This window comes from Ceratotherium simum, chromosome 6, assembly GCF_057802395.1.
Source record: "Ceratotherium simum simum isolate JZ-2026a chromosome 6, ASM5780239v1, whole genome shotgun sequence".
Lineage (NCBI taxonomy): Eukaryota > Metazoa > Chordata > Mammalia > Perissodactyla > Rhinocerotidae > Ceratotherium > Ceratotherium simum.
This window is the reverse complement of record NC_141905.1, coordinates 28,397,846-28,418,272: the sequence shown is the minus strand read 5'-3', so window position 1 is coordinate 28,418,272 and position 20,427 is coordinate 28,397,846. Positions and strand designations below refer to the sequence as shown.

General features: G+C 38.6%; 1 protein-coding gene and 1 pseudogene across 1 annotated transcript in view; both read right to left on the bottom strand.

The window, feature by feature from the left end:
• Window positions 1-2,146: 2,146 nt before the first annotated feature.
• The window catches only part of CFAP70 (cilia and flagella associated protein 70), a 108,554-nt gene continuing 90,273 nt past the window's right edge, over window positions 2,147-20,427 (bottom strand). Inside the window, exons 23-28 of the mRNA XM_087432042.1 lie at window positions 19,125-19,277; window positions 18,441-18,602; window positions 14,633-14,722; window positions 10,258-10,359; window positions 3,683-3,730; window positions 2,147-2,227 (exon numbers count right to left, since the gene is read on the bottom strand). Of these exons, the coding sequence (XP_087288168.1) occupies window positions 2,147-2,227; window positions 3,683-3,730; window positions 10,258-10,359; window positions 14,633-14,722; window positions 18,441-18,602; window positions 19,125-19,277 (636 nt within the window). The remainder of the gene's footprint in view (window positions 2,228-3,682; window positions 3,731-10,257; window positions 10,360-14,632; window positions 14,723-18,440; window positions 18,603-19,124; window positions 19,278-20,427) is intronic.
• On the bottom strand, window positions 9,426-9,782 carry LOC106801339 (UPF0729 protein C18orf32 homolog pseudogene; annotated as a pseudogene).

Genomic DNA, 20,427 nt, shown 5'->3' with positions numbered 1-20,427 from the left:
GGCGCGCTCCATTTGCGTGTACCGGGGGTGGCAGTGCGAGCTGAGGCCGGTGGGCGTTGCCGGCCCTCAGTGGCCTGTGAGCGCCTGGGGGAGCGAGGAGTACTGCTAAAAGTGGTAAAGTGCTCCATAAATCCATCCTTGCTGCAGACGTTTTTTGAGCACCTGTTAGGGCCAAAGCACGGTGCTGAGAACGCAAAAATGAAAAGGCGCCGTCCCTTCTCCTAGGAAGCTCAATCTGATGGGGAGACGGTGAGGTTACACCAGCATAACTAGGGGTGGTCAGTACACAGTCCTGGGGGAGCAGAGGAGAAGGTGAACCTGATACTTCCTTGGTGCCTCAGGAAGACTTCATAAAGGAGGTAGCCTTAGGGCCGAGGCTACAGAAGGACTATAAATGAAGAGTTTTATTATCCTTCTGTGTTTACTAATATGTCTTCTGCCTTCCCTCCTAGTATCTCCACCTCCTCTTTTAAAAAATAAAGGAAGGGGAGACTTTATTCCTGATTTCTGCTGTGCAGTGATCCAGGAGGACAGGGGTGAAGTGTGATTTGTCATCTCTAGCCCTAGAATGATGGCCTCAGTTGTGAGGAATTTTGCATCTATTACAGGGTAATGGACTCTAAATGGAGCCCTTTTGGTTTAGATCCATGAAGATGCCTGTGGTCAGAGGGAGTCAGCACCTCCACCGTCAGCAGAGACCTCTCTGTTGAGCTTCTCTGTAGGATCCAAAGGGCCTGGGCACAACTCATATGCTCTTTGCCCTAATGTAGTTGTAACCGCAGGCCCTCTAGGACCAGTTCAGCTGACCCCATCTCTTACTAACAGATTGACTTGTCTTTCATAAAAATTGCAAAGTCATGTAGCCAGAGCCTGTGTAAAAGAAGAAATCATGACCTGAAATGACCTCAGAACTAAAGATCCTCCTCCCCATGGAACCCAAGGACGGTGCTGTGACCAGAACTTGAAAGCTAGACTCTTATCAGAAGCAAGGGGTCCCTCATTCAGGAAGATCCAGTGTTAAAATTCCTTCCCCACCTCATCAAAAATGTTTAGAACCCCATCATAAATGTTGAGAACCTTGTCATAAATGTTTAAAACCTTACCATAGGGGCCGGCCCCATGGCTTAGCGGTTAAGTGCGCACGCTCCGCTACCTGCGGCCCAGAGTTCGGATCCCAGGCGCGCACTGACGCACCGCTTCTCCGGCCATGCTGAGGCTGCGTCCCACATACTCCCACATACAGCAACTAGAAGGATGTGCAACTATGACATACAACTATCTACTGGGGCCTTGGGGGGAAAAAAAAGGAAGAGGATTGGCAATAGATGTTAGCCCAGAGCTGGTCTTCCTCAGCAAAAAGAGGAGAATTAGCATGGATGTTAGCTCAGGGCTGATCTTCCTCACAAAAAAATAAATAAAATAAAAGCTTACCACAAATGCTCGAAGCCCACCAATCAAAGCCTGTGCCACTAGCATTTCCACGTGCCAGCCTATTCTCCCTAACCTCTTAAATTTTGCCCCAAATCCTGAATCAGGAAGACAGATCTCAGGGCACATGCCCCTTGTCTCCCTGCAGATCGATCTCACAGAATAAAAGCTGATTTCTCCCCGGAAGGCTGATGCCATAATTAATTGGCTTGTTTATGTGCATCAGGCAGAGAACCCCAATTTTGTGCAGTAACATAGTGACCCAGCATAGCAGTCTTCCTTTAGGCCCACCTTAGAAAATGATGCCTTAATTCCCAAGTTCCACTAAGTGAACCTGGCCAAGGACCTTAGTAGTTGACTTCCTCCAGGAGTGATCCTGATAAGCTTTCATCAGAAACCCTAATAATGAACCCACTATACCTTATATTCCTATATATACCTCAGTATACCTTAACTCCAGAACCATACTGATGAATTTTGAATTTCTTATTTCCATTTTTTATTGTCATTCAGTTTACTGTTAACCAGTAAAACATCCAGTAATGTAGCCATCCAGTAAGACAGCCAATGGGAATAAGTGAATGGGTTTCTGTTTATGGTGAAGATTCTTTTGTTCTCCATCTCCAGGCCTCATATGGTGAAACTTCCAGGGTTTAATTTCTCTGGGAAGGAAAGGAGCTCAGAGTCCTATACAGAAAATTCTTCAGCTGGAAGGATATCAGAAAGATGGGTTTCCAAAGCCAACTGTCTCCTGTACCTTGTGGATCTCGGCAAGCAGAGCCTCGTCTTTCAATTTCAGCTGCATAAGAGGAAAGAAGGGAAGAACAGGTGTCATATCTGATATACCTGTGTGGAGACCCCTCATTTGCAAGGCCACAGCTCAAGACCATAATTATTTGGGATGGAATTGGTTCTTCCTATATCCCCTATTTCATGGTAACTCCATTAAAAGACCTCAGAACATTGTGCTGGTTACATGGACATGTTCACTTTGTGAAAATTCATCAAGTGGTATGAACACTCACAATTTGTGCATTGTTTTGTAAAATAACTTTAATAAAGTTTATTTTTAAAGGAGTTCACATTATCACCCAACATATCTTGACCAATGTATAATATTCCCATTTGGCAAGAGACAGAGAAGAATCAAAGACAATAGATCTGAACTTAATTTTAGAATCTAGATGTGTAGTAGAGGTATCTAGTTGCCTGCTGCATACTCACTCTGTCCTTTCTTAATAACAAAATCTTCATTTCTTTTCAAGGTAGCAATGTAACCAGCTAAAAAGCCACATTTTCTGCTTCCCTTGCAGCTAGGGGTAGTCTTATGACCCATGTGGCCAATGAAATGTAAGCTAAAGTCATTGGTCTTTAAAAGGAGGTGAAATAGCTAACATGGCCCCTTTTTTCTTTCCCCCTTTGTGTTCTTTATTGTACCTGAAATGTGGATATGGTGGCTGGAGCTGCAATGGCTGTCTTGCAACTATGAGGGATGGAAACTGCGTGCTATGATGGTGGAGCAGAAAGATAGAAAGAGTTTGGGTCTCTGATGACATTGTGGACTGTGGTATCAGCCCTGGACTTGCATTAAATGAGAAAAATAAAACTCAATTTGTTTAAGCTACCATCTTTCAAGTCAAATTACTTGCAATTCATAAATGACAGAATAGACTAGGGGTTGGCAAGCCACTGTTCATGAGCCAAATCCAGGCTGCTGCCTGTTTTTGTAAGTAAAGTTTTATTTGAAACACAGGCATGCTCATTTGTTTATGTATTGTCTATGGCTGCTTTTGCAGTATATGGCCAGAGTGTAGTAGTTGCAATAGAGACTGGCCCACGAAGACTAAACTATTTCCTATTTTGCCCTTTACAGAAAAAGTCTGCTGATCCCTGGACTAAACCAACACCTTCATTTTACACATGAGGAAAATGAGGCCCAGAGAGGTTAACACAGTAAGTTAATGACAAAACTAGGACCATAATTCAGGTCTACTGACTCCCAGGCCATCTGTCTTTCCATTAAACCATATTCTCTCAAGAGGCAGAAAAAAGATCCCCCATAGAAATATGTGGGTTATTATTCCAAACCCAGCAGCCCCATGATACTGGCAAAAATGGTAAGAAAAGACTCTAGAAAAATACATCATGAAATGCTGTCAAGTCCTGAATTAAGACAGCACCTTCCTCCCCGTTTCCCAGCCTCCGTCGAGTACAGACGAACAGACAGAGTACAGTGAAGGCACCTGTGCCATACCTTCCTCGTGTACTTGTAGGCCTGCTCAGCTTCCAGGTGCCGACCAGCCTGAGAAAAGAGCAGCAGTTGGTGGTGAGGATGTATCATAAACATGGTGGGGAAGTACATCGCCACAACATTTCTACCTAAAGCAGAGTATTCCACACCTCTGAATTCAAAGGGGAAGCAGAAAAATGAAAGGTAGTAGGGAAAAGCAGATTCTCATATATATATCTATATCTAAATGAATGAATGAATGAATGAATGAAAGAAAAACAATCCCTTCTTCATTTCAAAAAGTTTAAAGACAACTTGGCCTCTCATTTTTTTTTCCTGAAAGCACCATGAGTCATTTGTTCTTCTAAGGCAGGATTGAAGCCATTCTGTTGGTAACAGCTAACACTTACATAGTGCTTACTTTGTGGTTTACATTGTTTTAATTGTTTACATTGTTTTAAGTGCTTTACAGTACATACTTTCATTTTTAATCCTCAAAACAACCCTAAGGGATAACTACTATTATTTATAATTCCCAGTTTACAGATAGAGAAACATAGGCACAGAGAGGATAAATAACTTGCCAGGGTTATGAAACTAATAAGCAGAGGAGCCAGGTTTTACAACAATGCAGAGTCTAAGTTTTTACCTACTACACTTTATCCTGTCTCTATGCATTAGAAAAAGCAGATACTGGAATTACTTCATGTAAATCTGGTTAAGAACACTCACTACTCCTCCAAGTTATTCTTGTGTGAAGCACTCATCTAGGCGTTAAATGAGAATAATATAAATTCACTATTATACTTCACAAGTTTGTGCATAACAAATTAAGAGTATACAAAGTCACTTGGGAAAGCTTAAATACATAAATATGAGAACCACAGAATGTTCAGGCTAGAAGGGAACTTAGAGAATATCTAGTCTAATTTCCTGATAAGTGCTAGTCCCTGGTAAATTTGTACTGGTTCACAAAACTTTCATTACCCAAAAGACTTTCCTATAATATCTACACTTTGAAGTTTTCCCACCTGAAGTTCACTGAATTCCATGGGCATTTTCCAGCACATCTTTCTTCCTATCACTATCACCTTTGTTTCACTTCTGCCATAGGGAGGCAGAGGGCCAAATGATGTGAGGATCCAGAAGAGCCAAAACAATTTTGGAAAAGAATGACAATTTTTTTGTTGTTGTTGTTGCTATAGTGGAAAATGCTGCAGTTTACATCCTTGTACATGTCTTCTGGTAATTTCCATGGGAGGAAATGTATCTAGATATAAAATTTCTAAGTTGTAGATAGGAATGTGACTAGATAATGGAATATTGCACTTCAAAGTAGTTATACCAGTTAACATCCACTAGCAATTCTGAGAATCCTTATCAATATTGGTAATATCAGACTAATTTTTGCCAAGATGGATGTGAATTTCTTTCACATCATTATTTTAAATTGCATTTTCATGATTAATAGTGAGGCAGAACTTCTTTTCATACATTTATTGACTTTTACAATTTCCACTTCAGCAAATTGTATATTCCTATCGTGTAACCTTTTTTCTTATTGTAGGAGCTATTTATATAATCTGGATATTAATCCTTTATTAGTTATAAATGCTGCAAATATTTATAATTTAAAAAGTCCTAAAGCTTTATTTTAGTGTCTTTTGTTATAAATGAGTTTCCAACTTTAAAGTTGTTAATTTATTGATATTTTATTTTTGGCTTGTGCTTTTACAGGCATAAGACACCTTGCACAACCCGAGGGCGTAGAGGTATTCTCTATATTTTCTTCTAAACAGTCTCAAGTTTTAAGATTTAAGTCTTTAAACCAGCTGGAATTGTGTGTGTGTGTGTGTGTGTGTGTGTGTGTGGTTTGAGGTAAAGAATTAATTTTTTTATATAGATAACCAGTGACTCCACCACTATTTATTGAATAGTCCATTTGTTCCTCATTTTGGTGGGGCTATATAGTCTTTTTAAAATATCTTTATTGAAGTATAATTTACATACCATAAAATTCACTAATGTTAAGGTTCAATTGTGCAACCATCACCACAATCCACTTTTAGAAGATTTTTATTACTCCCAAAAAGTTCCTTCATGGCTGTTTGCAGTCAATCCCCAATCCCACGCTTAGCCCTATTTTGTCTCTATAGTTTTCCTAATTTCATATAAATGGAATCATATAATATATAATCTTTTGTGCCTTGTTTCTTTCACTTAGTGTAATGTTTCTGAGGTTCATCTGTATTGTTGCATGAATCAGAATTTCATTTTTATTGCTGAGTAGTAGTACTCCATTGTGTAAATACACCACATTTTGTTTATCCATTCACTGATGGACATTTGGAATGTTTCCAGTCTTTGGCTTATTAAATGCTGCAATGAAATAGAGAAATCTTTGTGTGGGCATATGTTTTTACTATGATACCAAGAAGTAGAATTGCTGGGATATATGGTAAGTGTATGTTTAACTTTTAAGAATCTGCCAAACTGTTTTCCAAAGGCGTTGTGCTAATTTGCAACCCCACCAGCAATGTATGAAGGTTCCAGTTTCTCCACATCCTTGTCAATACTTGGTATTGTCAGTCTTTTTGATTTAAGCCATTCTAGTGGGTATGTAGTGTGGTGTTAATTTGCATTATCTTAATAAATTATCTTTTAAATTTTTTGACATTTCATATTAAAGTTACAATAACAGTTCTCTCCTCTCTGTACACACACACACACACACACACACACACACACACACATACATACATCAGTATATATTTTAACTTTTCCTGAACCATTTGAGAGTAAATTGCAGACATGATGCAATTTTAGACTTCAGTATGTGTTTTCTAAAATCAAGGACATTCTCTTAAATAACCACAGTACAATTATCAAAATCAGGAAATCAGTATAAATACAATACTAATTATTGTACTTAGCTAATCTATAGAACTCATTCAGATTTTTCCAAATGTCCCAATAATGTCTTCTATAGCAAAAGAAAATTCAAGATCATGCCTTGAATTCAATATTCATATCTTCAGTTTCTTTTAATCTGGAACAGCTCTTGAGTCTTTGTGTTTCATGACATTGGCATTTCTGAAGAGTACAGGACAGTTATTTTATAAAATATTCCTCAATTTGTGTTTGTCTGATGTTTCTTCATGATTATATCAGGTTATGAACTTTTGGCAGGAATACTACAAAGATGATGTGTTCTCCTCAGTGTGTCCTATCAGGAGGCACATGCTGTTTATCCCAATACTGGTGATGGTAACATTGATCATTTGTTTAGATTGTTATCCGCCAGGTTTTTCTACTATAACATTACTATGTTCCCCTTTGTAATTAATAAATATCTTGGGGGGAAATATTTGGAGACTATGTAAATATCTTCCTATTCCTTAAATATTCATCCATAATTTCAGCATACATTGATGACTGTTCCCTGAATTAATTATTATTATGGTGGTTTCCAAATTGTGATTTTCTAATTCCATAATTCCTTATACATTGAATAGTTGGCCTTCTACAGTAAGCTTTCCTTTTCTACCATTTATTTATTTGTTTAATTATATCACTGTGGGTTCATAGATTCTCATTTGTAATCCTTTACTATAATTATTTATTTTGATGGTCAAATTGTCCCAGATAGGGGCCGGCCCCGGGCTTAGTGGTTAAGTGCGCGGGCTCTGCTGCTGGCGGCCCGGGTTCGGATCCCGGGCGTGCATGGACATACCACTTCTCTGGTCATGCTGAGGCCGCGTCCCACGTACAGCAGCTAGAAGGATGTGCAGCTATGACATACAACAATCTACTGGGGCTTTGGAGGGAAAAAATAAATAAATAAAATCTTTAAAAAAAAAAAAATTGTCCCAGATAGGGCCAGTGGGAGTCCCCCCTTTAAGCTAGTTCCTTTGTCTTTTCTTTTTTCCCTGTGTGCTTTTGATATGTCTCAATCTTTCTTTGCGCACTTTTTACTGTGATTCAACAAGATATTCCAGACTCATCTTGTACTTTCCCTCTCCCAGTCCTAGAATCAGCCCTTTTCCAAGGAGCCTCTGATACCTTTATTTTCTTAAACTGGACAAATGCCCTAGTTCCTTTTAATGGATTGAGAAACCAAGACCTGAGCACTACATGTACTCATGCCCTCCTCAACTATATATAATATATATATATATACACACACATATATAAAATCTATCTGTCAAATCATGAGTTCACACTAGTATCTCTAATTCTAATCCACCACTACTAGGTCATTCTGTCTTCCCTGTTTACATATTTATTACTCAATTCTCTGACAGAAACTTGGCTCCCATGATCCACAATATAATTACTTATTTTGTAAATCATAGAATACTTAGTAATTTCAGAACAGCTAACTTATGACTCTGCAAAAAAGCCTACTAATTAGAGCCCAATATTTGTATAGAGTTTTTTTTCTTTTTGTCTGAGGGTATGTATTCTAAATAATTTTTTTAAAGTATCTTGAGATAGTTGTCTTTTTCCCACCTTCAGTGTTATTATGTTATTCAATGGAAATAGTTTTGGTTTTTTGTTTGTGATATGAATTATATGATTCCCCTATTTCTTGTTGATTTTATTTCTTTTTAAAAAAACATATGAAACATTAACATGGTTCCAAAAGTCAGATCTGTACAGAAAGGTACAATCACAGAGTGTTACCCCATCATTCTCTCCTTTCCTTCTACCCTATGCCTGACATGTCCTATAAGACCCACTCTCATTAATCTCTGGTTTTTCCTTCCTCTGGTTTTTTTGTACAAATGAGCAAATCTATGTATAATTTCTTCTTTTTCCTTCTTTCTTATACAAAAGGTGGTATACTATAGAAAGTCTTGCCCTTTATTTTTTTCACTGAACAATATATCCTGGAAATCACTTCACATCGGTTCATATTTCTTCTTATTTTTTTCAGCTGCATAGTACTCCATTATGTGGATACACCATAGTTTATTGAAACATTCTCCTGTGTATATGGTTTCCAATATTTTGCAATTGCAATAATGTTGTAATCAATAACCTTGTGCAAATGTATTTTTGAGTTGCTGGAGGAATATTTTCAGGGTAAATTCCTAGAAAACCCCAATTATTTTTAAATACCATCTAATCAAAACCTAAGTTTCCATATATATGTGGATCTATTTCTTTTTATCAATTATGTTCCACTTATCTATTCCTACACCAATACCACTCAGTTTTAATTATTAGAGCTTCATAATAAGGCTTGATGTTTGGCAGGAGAGCCCTCACTCCTTATTTCTCCACCCATATTGTCATAGCTATTTTTTGGCCTTTACTGGCTAAGTGAATTTTAGGGTTATCTTATCAAATTCCTCACAAAAACTATGTTATTATTTTTATTGAGATTGCATTCAACTTAGATATTTGGGGAAATTTTTCATCTTTGTGTTACTGAAACTTCCTGTCCGTGAACATGGTATTTCTATGTTCAGTAAAGTTTTACCATTTTATCCATACAGGTCTTGAATGGGAACCCTAAAACTTATTTTTTTGAAATGAAAACTGTTTTAATGAAAAAGGAACTCAGGAATGAGGTCATTAAACATAACTAAATACATTTTAAATATAAATACTCTGTATTTCCTGATTAGTATCAGGTAAATATCTAAACAACCTATCCCAAATTCTGGCTGGTCTCAGAGAAAAATGTCAGAGACAATTACAAAGAAGATGCTTCATAGTATCAGGTCCATTTTTAAAACAATAGGATCTTTTGGGAAAATCACTTTAGTCTATCAGAAATTTCTGTCGGTCCTTTTGTTGATAACCCATTTATGTCTGCACTGTTATAGTCTACTTTGCCTTTATTTTTATCATTGGATTCTGATATAGCTTTTCTAGGCCAAATATGACTAACAAAGGGGGAAATCAGAGGGTATGTGTATGGCTCCGGGAATTTTTGGTAGATCCAGAGCATAACTGGAATGACTATACAAGGAATGCACACCACTATCTGAGGCTTGAGCTCCTAAACATGAGAGTGCAGGCAGGCAGAGAGGTGCCGAGGAGGGCAGAAGGCAGAAGGAGAACAGCTCACCACCCTCAACTCTAATCTGCCATCCCACTGCACTGTAGTCATTGCCCCTGCATGGCTCCCCATTCAGCATTCCTAACCCCAACCCTAAGTCAGGCTCTGATCCCCACATCCTCCTTCATCTTGAGGCAGAGCACGCACGGAGCGGGGCTTGGTTAGCGCAGCCTGGGCTGGGGCCTGTGGAGTAGCTCTAAAGTGCCGCAGGGAGCCTACCTCACCCAGAACCCCCAACTGGCAGTCAGCCCCGGCCCACCCCACTCCTGCTCATCCGCGAGCACCAAGCCCAAATGGCTCAATCCGATTTTTAGAATCTCCTTTCCAGACAAACACACCTGACTATATGATTTTTAAGCACATTGCCAGACGTGGCTTGTCCTTCATCATCAGTATCATGACCAAATCTGAAGCTCATCAAACCTCAACTATCATGCATTAATGGCCATCCCACTATCTCTTGCTTTATTTGGTCTCTTACCTCTTTGCCCTAAAAGGGCATTGTGTAAGGATAATAAACACTCACTTTCAGGCAGACCAGAGCCAGATATGCCCATACTTCAGCATTGTAGTTGTTCAATGCATTGGCTTCAGAGAGAGCATCCTCAGCCTCCGTGAGCTCCTCCAGCTTGACAAAAAAAAACAGACGTGTGAGTTGTTAAGTCAAAGTATTCACTTAAGCCAGCTGGAGTCAGCTTAGCTGAAAACACTATGTCCAAATAACATTGGTGTACGTGACCTATACCAACAGTTTTCAACTTTTTAAATTTTTAGCAACAGATCCTTTCTTCAAACAAAATCTTATGTGGTGGACCAGTATATGAAACAGTTAAAAGTAGAACTGCTCTGATTAAAAAGCCAGAGAGGAGAATCTGGAGCCCTGCTTGCTATGCTTGCAAGTTATACCCCTTTCTTTCTCTTCCCTCTATAGCAGTCCTGTCTGGGCATCCATGAACCATGGAGCTTCAGGTGCCAGGGCTGGAAAACCAGAAGTATTCACTGTCATGCGTACATCATTCAGTGATTTCCCCATACACAGTGGGCTGCCAGACATTTGTAGTTTTTTTCTTTATATTGTGCATCCCTTTCTTAAGGTTAAAGTCCTATTACCCTGTCAAAATACTATTGTTAAGAAAGCTTCCTTTCCCCTAAAATTAGTCATTAACAGCACAATCTTGAGCAATCAATACAATATTCAGAGACTCTAGGGTGCTTCCTGAGCTCTGGGCACATGAATATCATTACTGCTTCCTAAAACTGTGAGTTTGCTTTGTAAAATCTTCCAAAAGGCTACCTAAAGAATGAACAAGTCCCTCCTCTCTCCAGTAAAGTAGCTGTTCATTTTTTCTGTTTTAGAAAAGAAAATAATGGGTTTCTAGGCCCAAGACAATATGAAGAATGGCCTTTCAGCAATACCAATACCTTGGCCCACACTTTAAATGTCTCTGAGATATTGATTTATTATTCACTCAATCTATATTGCTAAGGATTTACTCTATGTCAGGCAGTTTGCTAGATATTGGGAATAAAAAGATAAAATACAATCCCTGCCCTCAAAGAGTTCACTGACAGATATGTAAGAAAATAAAATGAAAACTCAAACATATAAATTGTTCCAATACACAATAAACATTTCTATAATAAATGCATATATATGATCTAGTGGAGGGACAAAGGAAAATAGGAATAATTCTACCCTGAGATTAAAGGATGGCCTCTGAGAAGAAACATTGCTAAAGTGAATCTTGAAGGATGAATAGGAGTTAGCCGTACAAGGTGAAGAAAGGCATTCTAGGTAAAATGAATATCATATACAAAGGCATGGAGACATAAGAGAGCATGGCATGCTCAGGAAACTCTTAAGTATGCCTGTGTGGCTGGAGAAAAGAGAGAGAGAGAAGGGAAAATAAAGGAAGGGATAAGACTAGAGTTAGGCAGAGACCAGATCATATATACTCATTCAAAGGAATCTGAATTTTATTCTGAAACAAGGGTTAGCCATTAAAGGGTTTAAGTAGAGAAGTAACATGGTATTTTCATATTTTAAAGACCACTTTGATAACAATGAGGGAAATGAATTGAGGGAGGACAGGAGATCAACCTAGCAGATAAAGAGGGGATGAGGCTTGAATTAGAGCAGTAAAAATAGGGATGAAGAAGAGAGAATAGACTCAAGAGACATTTAGGAGACAAAATCAATAGGATATCTGATGCCTTATTAAAAGTAAGGAGAAGTAGATTAGGATAGCCTTTTAAGTTTCTGGCTTGGTTGATTGGGTTCATTATTTTTTTTTTAATTTTTTATTTATTTATTTTTCCCCCAAAGCCCCAGTAGATAGTTGTATGTCATAGTTGCACATCCTTCTAGTTGCTGTATGTGGGACGCAGCCTCAGCATGGCTGGAGTAGCGGTGCGTCGGTGCGCGCCCGGGATCCGAACCCCAGCCGCCAGCAGCGGAGCGCGCGCACTCAACCGCTAAGCCACAGGGCCGGCCCTGATTGGGTTCATTATAGTCCCATTCGCCAAGACAGGGAATACAGGAGAAGGTATAGGCTTAAGGAATGTGAGGATCCTTCACAGATAAGTTAGGTTATGTTTTGGATATGTACGCTGTGAGGTGTCTAGAGAACCATCAAATGGAGCTGTCCATTGCATTGTTTGATATAAGGGTCAAAACTTGAAAAGTGTTATGAACTGAAGCTTTAGGATTCATGAGAGCACAAGTGGTAGTTAAGAGCACTGGGGTAGATGATATTTCTTAGGGAGAATAAATAAGATGACAGGAGAAGAGGGCTGACTGTAGAACCCAGGGGGACCCAACAGTTTTATGGTTGGTAAAAGACTAGGACCAAGCAAAAAAGGCTGAGAAGGAGATACCAGAGAAGAAAGCACAGAAGTGGAAGGATGTGAATGCAGTATTGAAGTCAAGGGAAGAGAGGGCTTCAGGAAGGAAGTAGTCAACAGGGTTAAGTGCCACAGAGACTTCATCTAAGTGTCTACTGCACTTAGCAATTAGGATGTTATAGGGGACTTCTGTCAAAGAAGTTTCAGCAAAGTGGTACGATGTACACACTTAATTGCAATGAAGTAAAGGGTAAATGGGACCTGGGAAATGAACAGATAATTCACAAGTAAAGAAAGAGTTTGTATCACATGATTTCAATCTCATTAGTGATGAAAATGCAAATTAAGAGACCTATCAAATTGGCAAACGGTAATTAATGCCCATTGTTGATGATGTAACAGTAAAATGGACTCTCCTACCTTCTGGGAGAGTATACAGAGGTATACAGCCTTTCTAGAAGGCAAGTTGACACAATAATTTGAAGACTTAAAAAAAGTTCTACATTCTTTAAGAATGTATCCCAAGGAAATATCAAAATTAAGCACAGAGATTTATGTCCAAGAATGTTTATCTCAGCTTTATTTATAATAGTATAATTGTAGAAACTAACAATACGTCCAATAATAAGTGATTGGTCAAATAAATTATGGTATATCCACACATAGGTATAGTATGACTAAAACATTGATGGGGAAGAGGTGCAGCGATTACTTGGACATCTTAGTGGTAGGGCTTAACTCAAGTTTTTTTTGTTTCTGTCTCAGTGAAAATATTTTTTACACTACTCAAATAGGAGTACAACTTATGCTGAATAATTTGTCTAGTTGGTTTTTTGTACTTTCTACAGTGTTGTCAGGTTTCTAACAGCTCCAAATGTTTTACATCCTTTCTCGTAAGATGGAGCAGGGGGGCACATGACTTACATATAAGTGATCATATGTCCCAGTTAACCTGGGACACTTCCAGTGTAATTATCAACAGCACCCTGTTCATTCTCAGAAATGTCCTGGTTTGTATGAAAAATTACATGGTCACCTTATACATCCAAACCAGGGAACACCACGCAGTCAACAAAACTCATGTTTTAGACTATTTGGTGATGTGAGAAGATACCAATGCCATATTGTTAAGTAGAAAAAAGATTACAAAGCAGTAAATATATTATTTACAACTTTATATGTTAAAATTGCGTTCATATATATATGAAAAAAAGATTGGAGGAAAATGCATTCAAATGTTAACAGTGGCTATCACTGAGTGGTGGGATTATGGATACTTTTATGTTTTCTTCATATTTTGTATCTTCCAAATTTTCTATAATGAACATATATTACCTTTATGCTTAAAAAAATAGCAATGAGGAAGAGGAGACAAAGAATGTAGAGAACTCTTTTGGTTAAGGGTAACAACCAGGAAGGTTGTTGTTATCGTTGTTGTTTAATAAGGGGGAATCAACAGCTGATCGAGAGGGAAAGGTCAAAAACATCAATTAAGGAGAAAGAAAAAAATGACCGAAGTCAGGTATTAGGAAAAAAGGAGAAAGACAGAATCAAGAATACACGTGAAGAAATTAGACGAGAACAGCAGGATGCATGCCTCTTTTGAAGATTGGAGGCAAGGAGGGAAGGGTGACTAGGGAGTTGTTAGGGGTGGTGGAGCAAAAGGTCTACCAAAAGCTGTAGCAGCAGCTCCTCCTGAATATAGAAGGTCCACAAAGCTTAATAAATATCAGTCACTTTCTTTAATTTAATTGAGTAGATTCTTCATATCCCATATCACTTTTTTCTTACAGATAACATCATAAAATTATGAGCTTCTGTACCAAATAACATGAAATTTTTTATTATATAGCTTCCTGATTCAGGTTTTTGTGGGGTTTTTAAAGAACGTTTTATTTTTCTAGTTCAGATTGACCTTCAGTCTACTGAACAACTTTGAAAAGCAACTTTTCACCAGAGAGGACTGCCCTGACTGCCATCCCACTGTCATCACAAACTCCCAGGGTGCCTGGAAGAACAAGGAATCAAGGCCTAGTCTCAAGGCTTCATCTTCTTACCCGATAACAGGCAATTCCCAGTCCTAGCCAGGTAAGGCATGAAGGTGATCTCTTACAGGCTTGCAGGTAGGTTTTCTTTGCCTTTTCATACTGTAGAAAGAAAGCACCACTAAACTATTGTTCTTCTGGAAGCTTCAAACACTGCATTGTTAGGATAATAATGGGACTTCTGTAGTTGCATTCCAGATCAATCTAAGTTAAATGAGTCCTTGGATTACATGTTTTTTAAAGACAATTTTTTTTAGAGCAGTTTTAGTTCACAGCAAAATTGAAAGGAAAGTACAGAGACTTCCCATATACCTCCTTCCCCCACACATGCATAGCCTCTCCTATTATCAACATCCCCCACCAGAGTGGTACATTTGTTACATCTGATGAACCTACAGTGACACATCATCATTACCCAAAGTCCATAGTTTATCTTGGGATTCACTCTTGGTATTATACATTCTATGCCTTGGACAAATGTATAATGACATGTATCCATCATTAGAGTATTTTCACTGCCCTAAAAATCCTGTGTGCTCCATCTATTCATCACTTCCCTTCCCCTAGTCACTTGAAACCACTGATCTCTTTACTGTGTCCATAGCTTTGCCTTTTCCAGAATGTCATACTGTTGGAATCATGCAGTACATAGCCTTCTCAGATTGGCTTATTTCACTTAGTAATATGCATTTAAGGTTCCTTTATGCTTTTTCATGGCTTAATAGCTTATGTCCTTTCAGTGCTGAGTAATATTCCATTGTCTGGATGTATCACAGTTGATTTATCCATTCACCTACTGAAGGACATCTTGGTTGCTTCCAAGTTTTGGCCATTATGAATAAAGGTACTATAAACATCTGTGTACAGGTTTTTTTTGTTTTTGTTTTTGTTTTTTTTAATTTTTTGTTTATTGCAGTAACATTGGTTTATAACATTGTAAAAATTTCAGGTGTACATCATTGTACTTCTATTTCTGCATAGATTACATCATGTTCACCACCAAAATACTAAATACAACCCATCACCACACACATTGTGTACAGGTTTTTGTGTGGACATAAGCTTTCAACTCCTTTGGGTACATACCAAGGAGCATAATCACTGCAGCGTATGGTAAGAATATTTTTAGCTTTGTAAGAAATCGCCAAACTGTTTTCCAAAGTGGCTGGACCATTTTGCATTCCCACCAGCAATGAATGAGAGTTCCTGTTGTTCTTTGTCAGCATTTGGTATTGTCAGTGTTGCAGATTTTGGCCAGATTTTTGTGTGTAGTGGTATCTCATTGCTGTTTTAATTTGCATTTCCCGGATGACATATGATGTGGAATGTCTTTTCATATACTTATTTGCCATCTGTATATCTTCTTTGGTGAGGTGTCTGTTAAGGTGTTTGGCCCATTTTTTAATCAGTTTGTTTGTTTTCTTATTGTTGAGTTTTAAGAGTTCTTTGTATATTTTGGATTACAGTCCTTTATCAAAGGTGTCTTTTGCAAATATTTTCTCCCAGTCCGTGGCTTGTCTTCTCATTCTCTTCACATTATCTTTTGCAGAGCATAAGTTTTTAATTTCAATGAAGTTCAACTTTTCAATTCTTTTTTTCATGAATCATGCCTTTGGTGTTGTATCTAAAAAGTCATTACCATACCCGAGTCATCTAGGTTATCTCTTATGTTATCTTCTAGGAGTTTTATAGTTTTGCATTTTACATTTAGGTCTATGATCCATTTTGAGTTAATTTTTGTGAAGGGTGTAATGTCTGTGTCCAGATTCGTTTTTTTGCATGTGGATGTCCAGTTGTTCCACCATCACATATTGAAAAGATTATCTTTGCTCCATTGTATTGTCTTTGCTCCTTTGTCAAAGATCAGTTGACTATATTTATGTGGGTCTATTTCTGGGCTCTCTATTCCGTTCTATTGATCTATTTGTCTATTCTTTCACCAATACCACACTGTCTTGACTATTGTAGCTTTATAGTAAGTCTTGAAGTCAGGTAGGGTCAGTCCTCCGCCTTTCTTCTTCTCTTTCAATATTGTGTTGGCTGTTCTGGGCTTGGATTGTATTTTTATGTCTATTTTAAGGGAGCTATCACAAGAAGACTTGTGTGAGAAGGATAGACCAAATTAAAGGGCAGACTTTGACGTGGAAGCAGTTCCAAATATGTTCATATTCTTTGCGAGAGTTGAGGCACAGAGCTATACTGAAAGTTCTGGGTAACCACAATGATTATCTGAATTCTACTTAGATTTTATGGATTACCCCCTTTCATCTAAAAGTGACATCATGTGGTGGGATGACAGATAAAGAATCTCTGAACTAAGGGGTACAGTTGATAGAGCCTCATTTTTCTGAGAGTCTGTTCTCTTATTCTAAAAGGTCTTAGAAGCTCTCAGTAATAGGAGACATTTAGAAAGACTCAAAAAAGAAATTTCCAAAAGAGGTAGCCCTCAAAAGACCACTCCTTGTCTTGTATCTCCAATGTGAGAGATGGAACTATAGCTGAGCTTCAGCAAATAGCTTAAGAACTGCTTGCATAGTGACTGGATAAGTCAGCAGCTCTGTGAAGATGCAGCTTGCAATGACATCAGAAAGAAAACTTTTTCTGCAATGTGATAGTGATTTTTCTCTCTCAAGCCTATGTGAGACTTCCTACTTAAATTATAAGGCATTGTAACTTCTTGTTGCTGTTGTTGTTTTATTTTAAATAGAAAGAGAGGGGCTGGTCCAGTGGTGTAGCGGTTAAGTGCGCGTGCTCCGCTGCGGCGGCCCGGGGTTCAGATCCCCAGAGCAAACCAATGCACCGCTTGTCAAGCCATGGTGTGGCGGAGTCCCATATAAAGTAGAGGAAGATGGGCACGGATGTTAGCCCAGGGCCAGTCTTCCTCAGCAAAACGTGGAGGATTGGCAGATGTTGGCTCAGGGCTGATCTTCCTCACAGAAAAAAAAAAAAGGAAAGAGTATTGGGTGCTCTGGGGGGAAAAGTGGAATGAAGTCAAAACAAAAGTATGGAATCAAAAGGCCTTTGGCAGAATGTTGATAATTATTGAAGTGGGATGATGTGTCCACGTTGGTTCTTTCTACTATAGTCACGCGCCACATAACGATGTTTCGGTTAATGACGGACTTCATATACGATGGTGGTTCCATAAGATTAGTACCATATAGCTTAGGTGTGTAGTAGGCTATACCGTCTAGGTTTGTGTAAGTACACTCTATGATGTTCACACAATGATGAAATCACCTAACGATGCATTTCTCGGAACATATCCCTGTCATTAAGCAATGAATAACTGTATTCTGTTTACTTTGTATGTATTTGAAATTTTCCATAAAAGAAAGTTCCTTTTAGAAGGCCTTGGAGTACTCCTAAAATATGGAGAGGAATTGCTAAAGAGCCAGGTCAGAGTGCCCTGTGGAATGGGGTTAGCCTCATCTGAGTTAAATATGACCCTTTGTGTTGAGGAGGAAGTTTGGAGATTTTGAAGCCCATGACACTTTGTTGGTTAAGTCAAGCTAAGAATGTTTCTACCACTAATAATAAAAGAAAGTTAGCTAAAATAACATTTATTGAGGTCTTAACTTTTTAGTATCACAATGGTTAAAACCACAGACTCTAGTATTAGACTGCCTGGATTTGAATCCTGCTCCTATTAATTAGTAGTTACCTGATGTAGGGCAAGTTACGTTACTTTTGGATGTAAAAGTGTCATTATCATATTACTATTTTTAGTCCACATAGGAGGATATTAATGCTTGAACTGTAATCAGATCCCAGACCACGACCTGATTTACACGGTTACTCCCTATCCTCTATCCCTCACCTCATTCTCTTCCAGATAGATGTGCCCCAGTCGCAGGAAGATGAAGTGCATCTCAGAAGCATCCACTACAAAACTAATGGTTCGCTCATAGCATGCCTTAGCCTCAGCATGGTTTCCACTCAGAAAACAGAGATGGCCCTTCACACCCCAGACGTTAGGGTTCTGAGAAAGTGAAGAACAAGTAGTACATGGGATGAGGTGATATTTAAACGTACATTAATGGTTTTTGTTTAACATTTAAATTTAGATTAAGTCCATTTTCTTTTTCTAATAGCACTCAATTAGAAAGACGGCCATTCAATTGCACTGGCAGATATTTTTCTAGGTCTGCCCTCTCATTTCTGTCTTGCATTCTTCAAAGCCATTTTGTCTTTGGGGTAAATATTAAGAAAACATTCAAGCATAACCACGATAGTGTTCACAATGAGATAACAGAAATCCAGGAAACTTGAAATAGATAAATTATCTGCTAAAGAGCTGTCCTTATCCTTTCCTCTGCCCTTTGCAAAACTCATGATTACTTAAGAAAAACAAATGAAAGGAAATAGATGAGTTTACTGACAACTGATGACCCCCACCTCTGGTGACCAGAAATCTACCTGTGATATGACATTACCAGCTTTAAGAAAGCTTGCTCGCCCCTTCTCCAAACTAAACTCAAGAGGCTCTAGCAAAAGTTATTACCAGGTAGTCCATCTGGGCTGCTTGTTGAAGGTATTCCTCTGCCTTAGCAAAGTCCTTCTTGAGAAGGTGTGTCTGGGCTAGCACCAAGTAATACTCACAGCTGGGGCCTCCTTGAGGGCATAACAGCTCATGTGCAAGCACTCTATGCACATACTGCAAAGAAAAAAACCAGATTACAAAGAACATGTAAATAGCTGCATTGTGTCAGTTCCACAGTTCTCGTGGTTGAAGATTCTGTCTCTGATAATAAAATAATAAGGAATATATTATAGAATGAAATGATTATCAACTTCAAAAGGTTAGAGGTGAATTGTAAACATTCAGCACATCATGGTTCCATTACCAGCTATTCACTTAGTCACCAAGTGTAGACATTTCCAAATGAATAATCTGCAGTATCGCACAATTCTGGTCTTGCTGGTCATCATACTAGATGGGTTTTAGCCTGTATTTGTTATGCAACAGACAGAGGAACTTCATCAACCACCCCATCTACACATGAGATAACATTTTCAGGCAGCTGTAATTGTAAGGCAACTTACAGTGAGATAAAACCTCCTTTCTAAAATTCTAGAGTTGGGATCATAAATGTTTGAAACATAAATGTTTGTTTCTGACACACTCTCAAACACTTATGTTCACCAGTTTTGTACTTGGGGCTATTCTTTGTTTTTAATACTATATTAGGCCTGCAAATTTGACAAAATCAGATGTACTTGCTAAGCAGAAAAGGAAATCCTTCTTGTCTCTCTCTTCCCATCTCAGCCTATAACATAGAAACTTCCACTAACACTTCTTAGGAAAATATTTGGAGCACGCCCTGCAGCTGTTCCTCTACCTGCATTCTGGCTTTTTGACATGGGGGGATAGTGACTTATCAGGGAGACAGAGAGCCTGTTTCTCTATTGGGAAAGCTTTAATGTGGCCCACTCCCACCCTCAAGTGGAACATGCACTCTGCAGGGCCAACTCTCTTGGCTCCTGGATAGTGCTCTCTCTCCTACTGCTTGCTTCATGGATATATTTCTTGTTTCCCATGTGATAGGTAGACCTCACAGGATGCTCTTCTTCTCTGAGAGGAAGGAGGCTGAAATTCTCCAGGTGTTCCAACTGTGACTGCATGGGTAAGTCAAATCTGGAACCAATCAGATCTCTAGCCCAGTTTTACCAATAAAAAAATTTAATATTTTTATGCCCCCATAAGGCGCTGTGTATCTGTTTCCAATTGGTTCAGAGCCTGGAAGGGGAGAAGGGTATAATTAGGCTCCTGTGAACCCCCAACACTCACATAATATGAGTTCCTG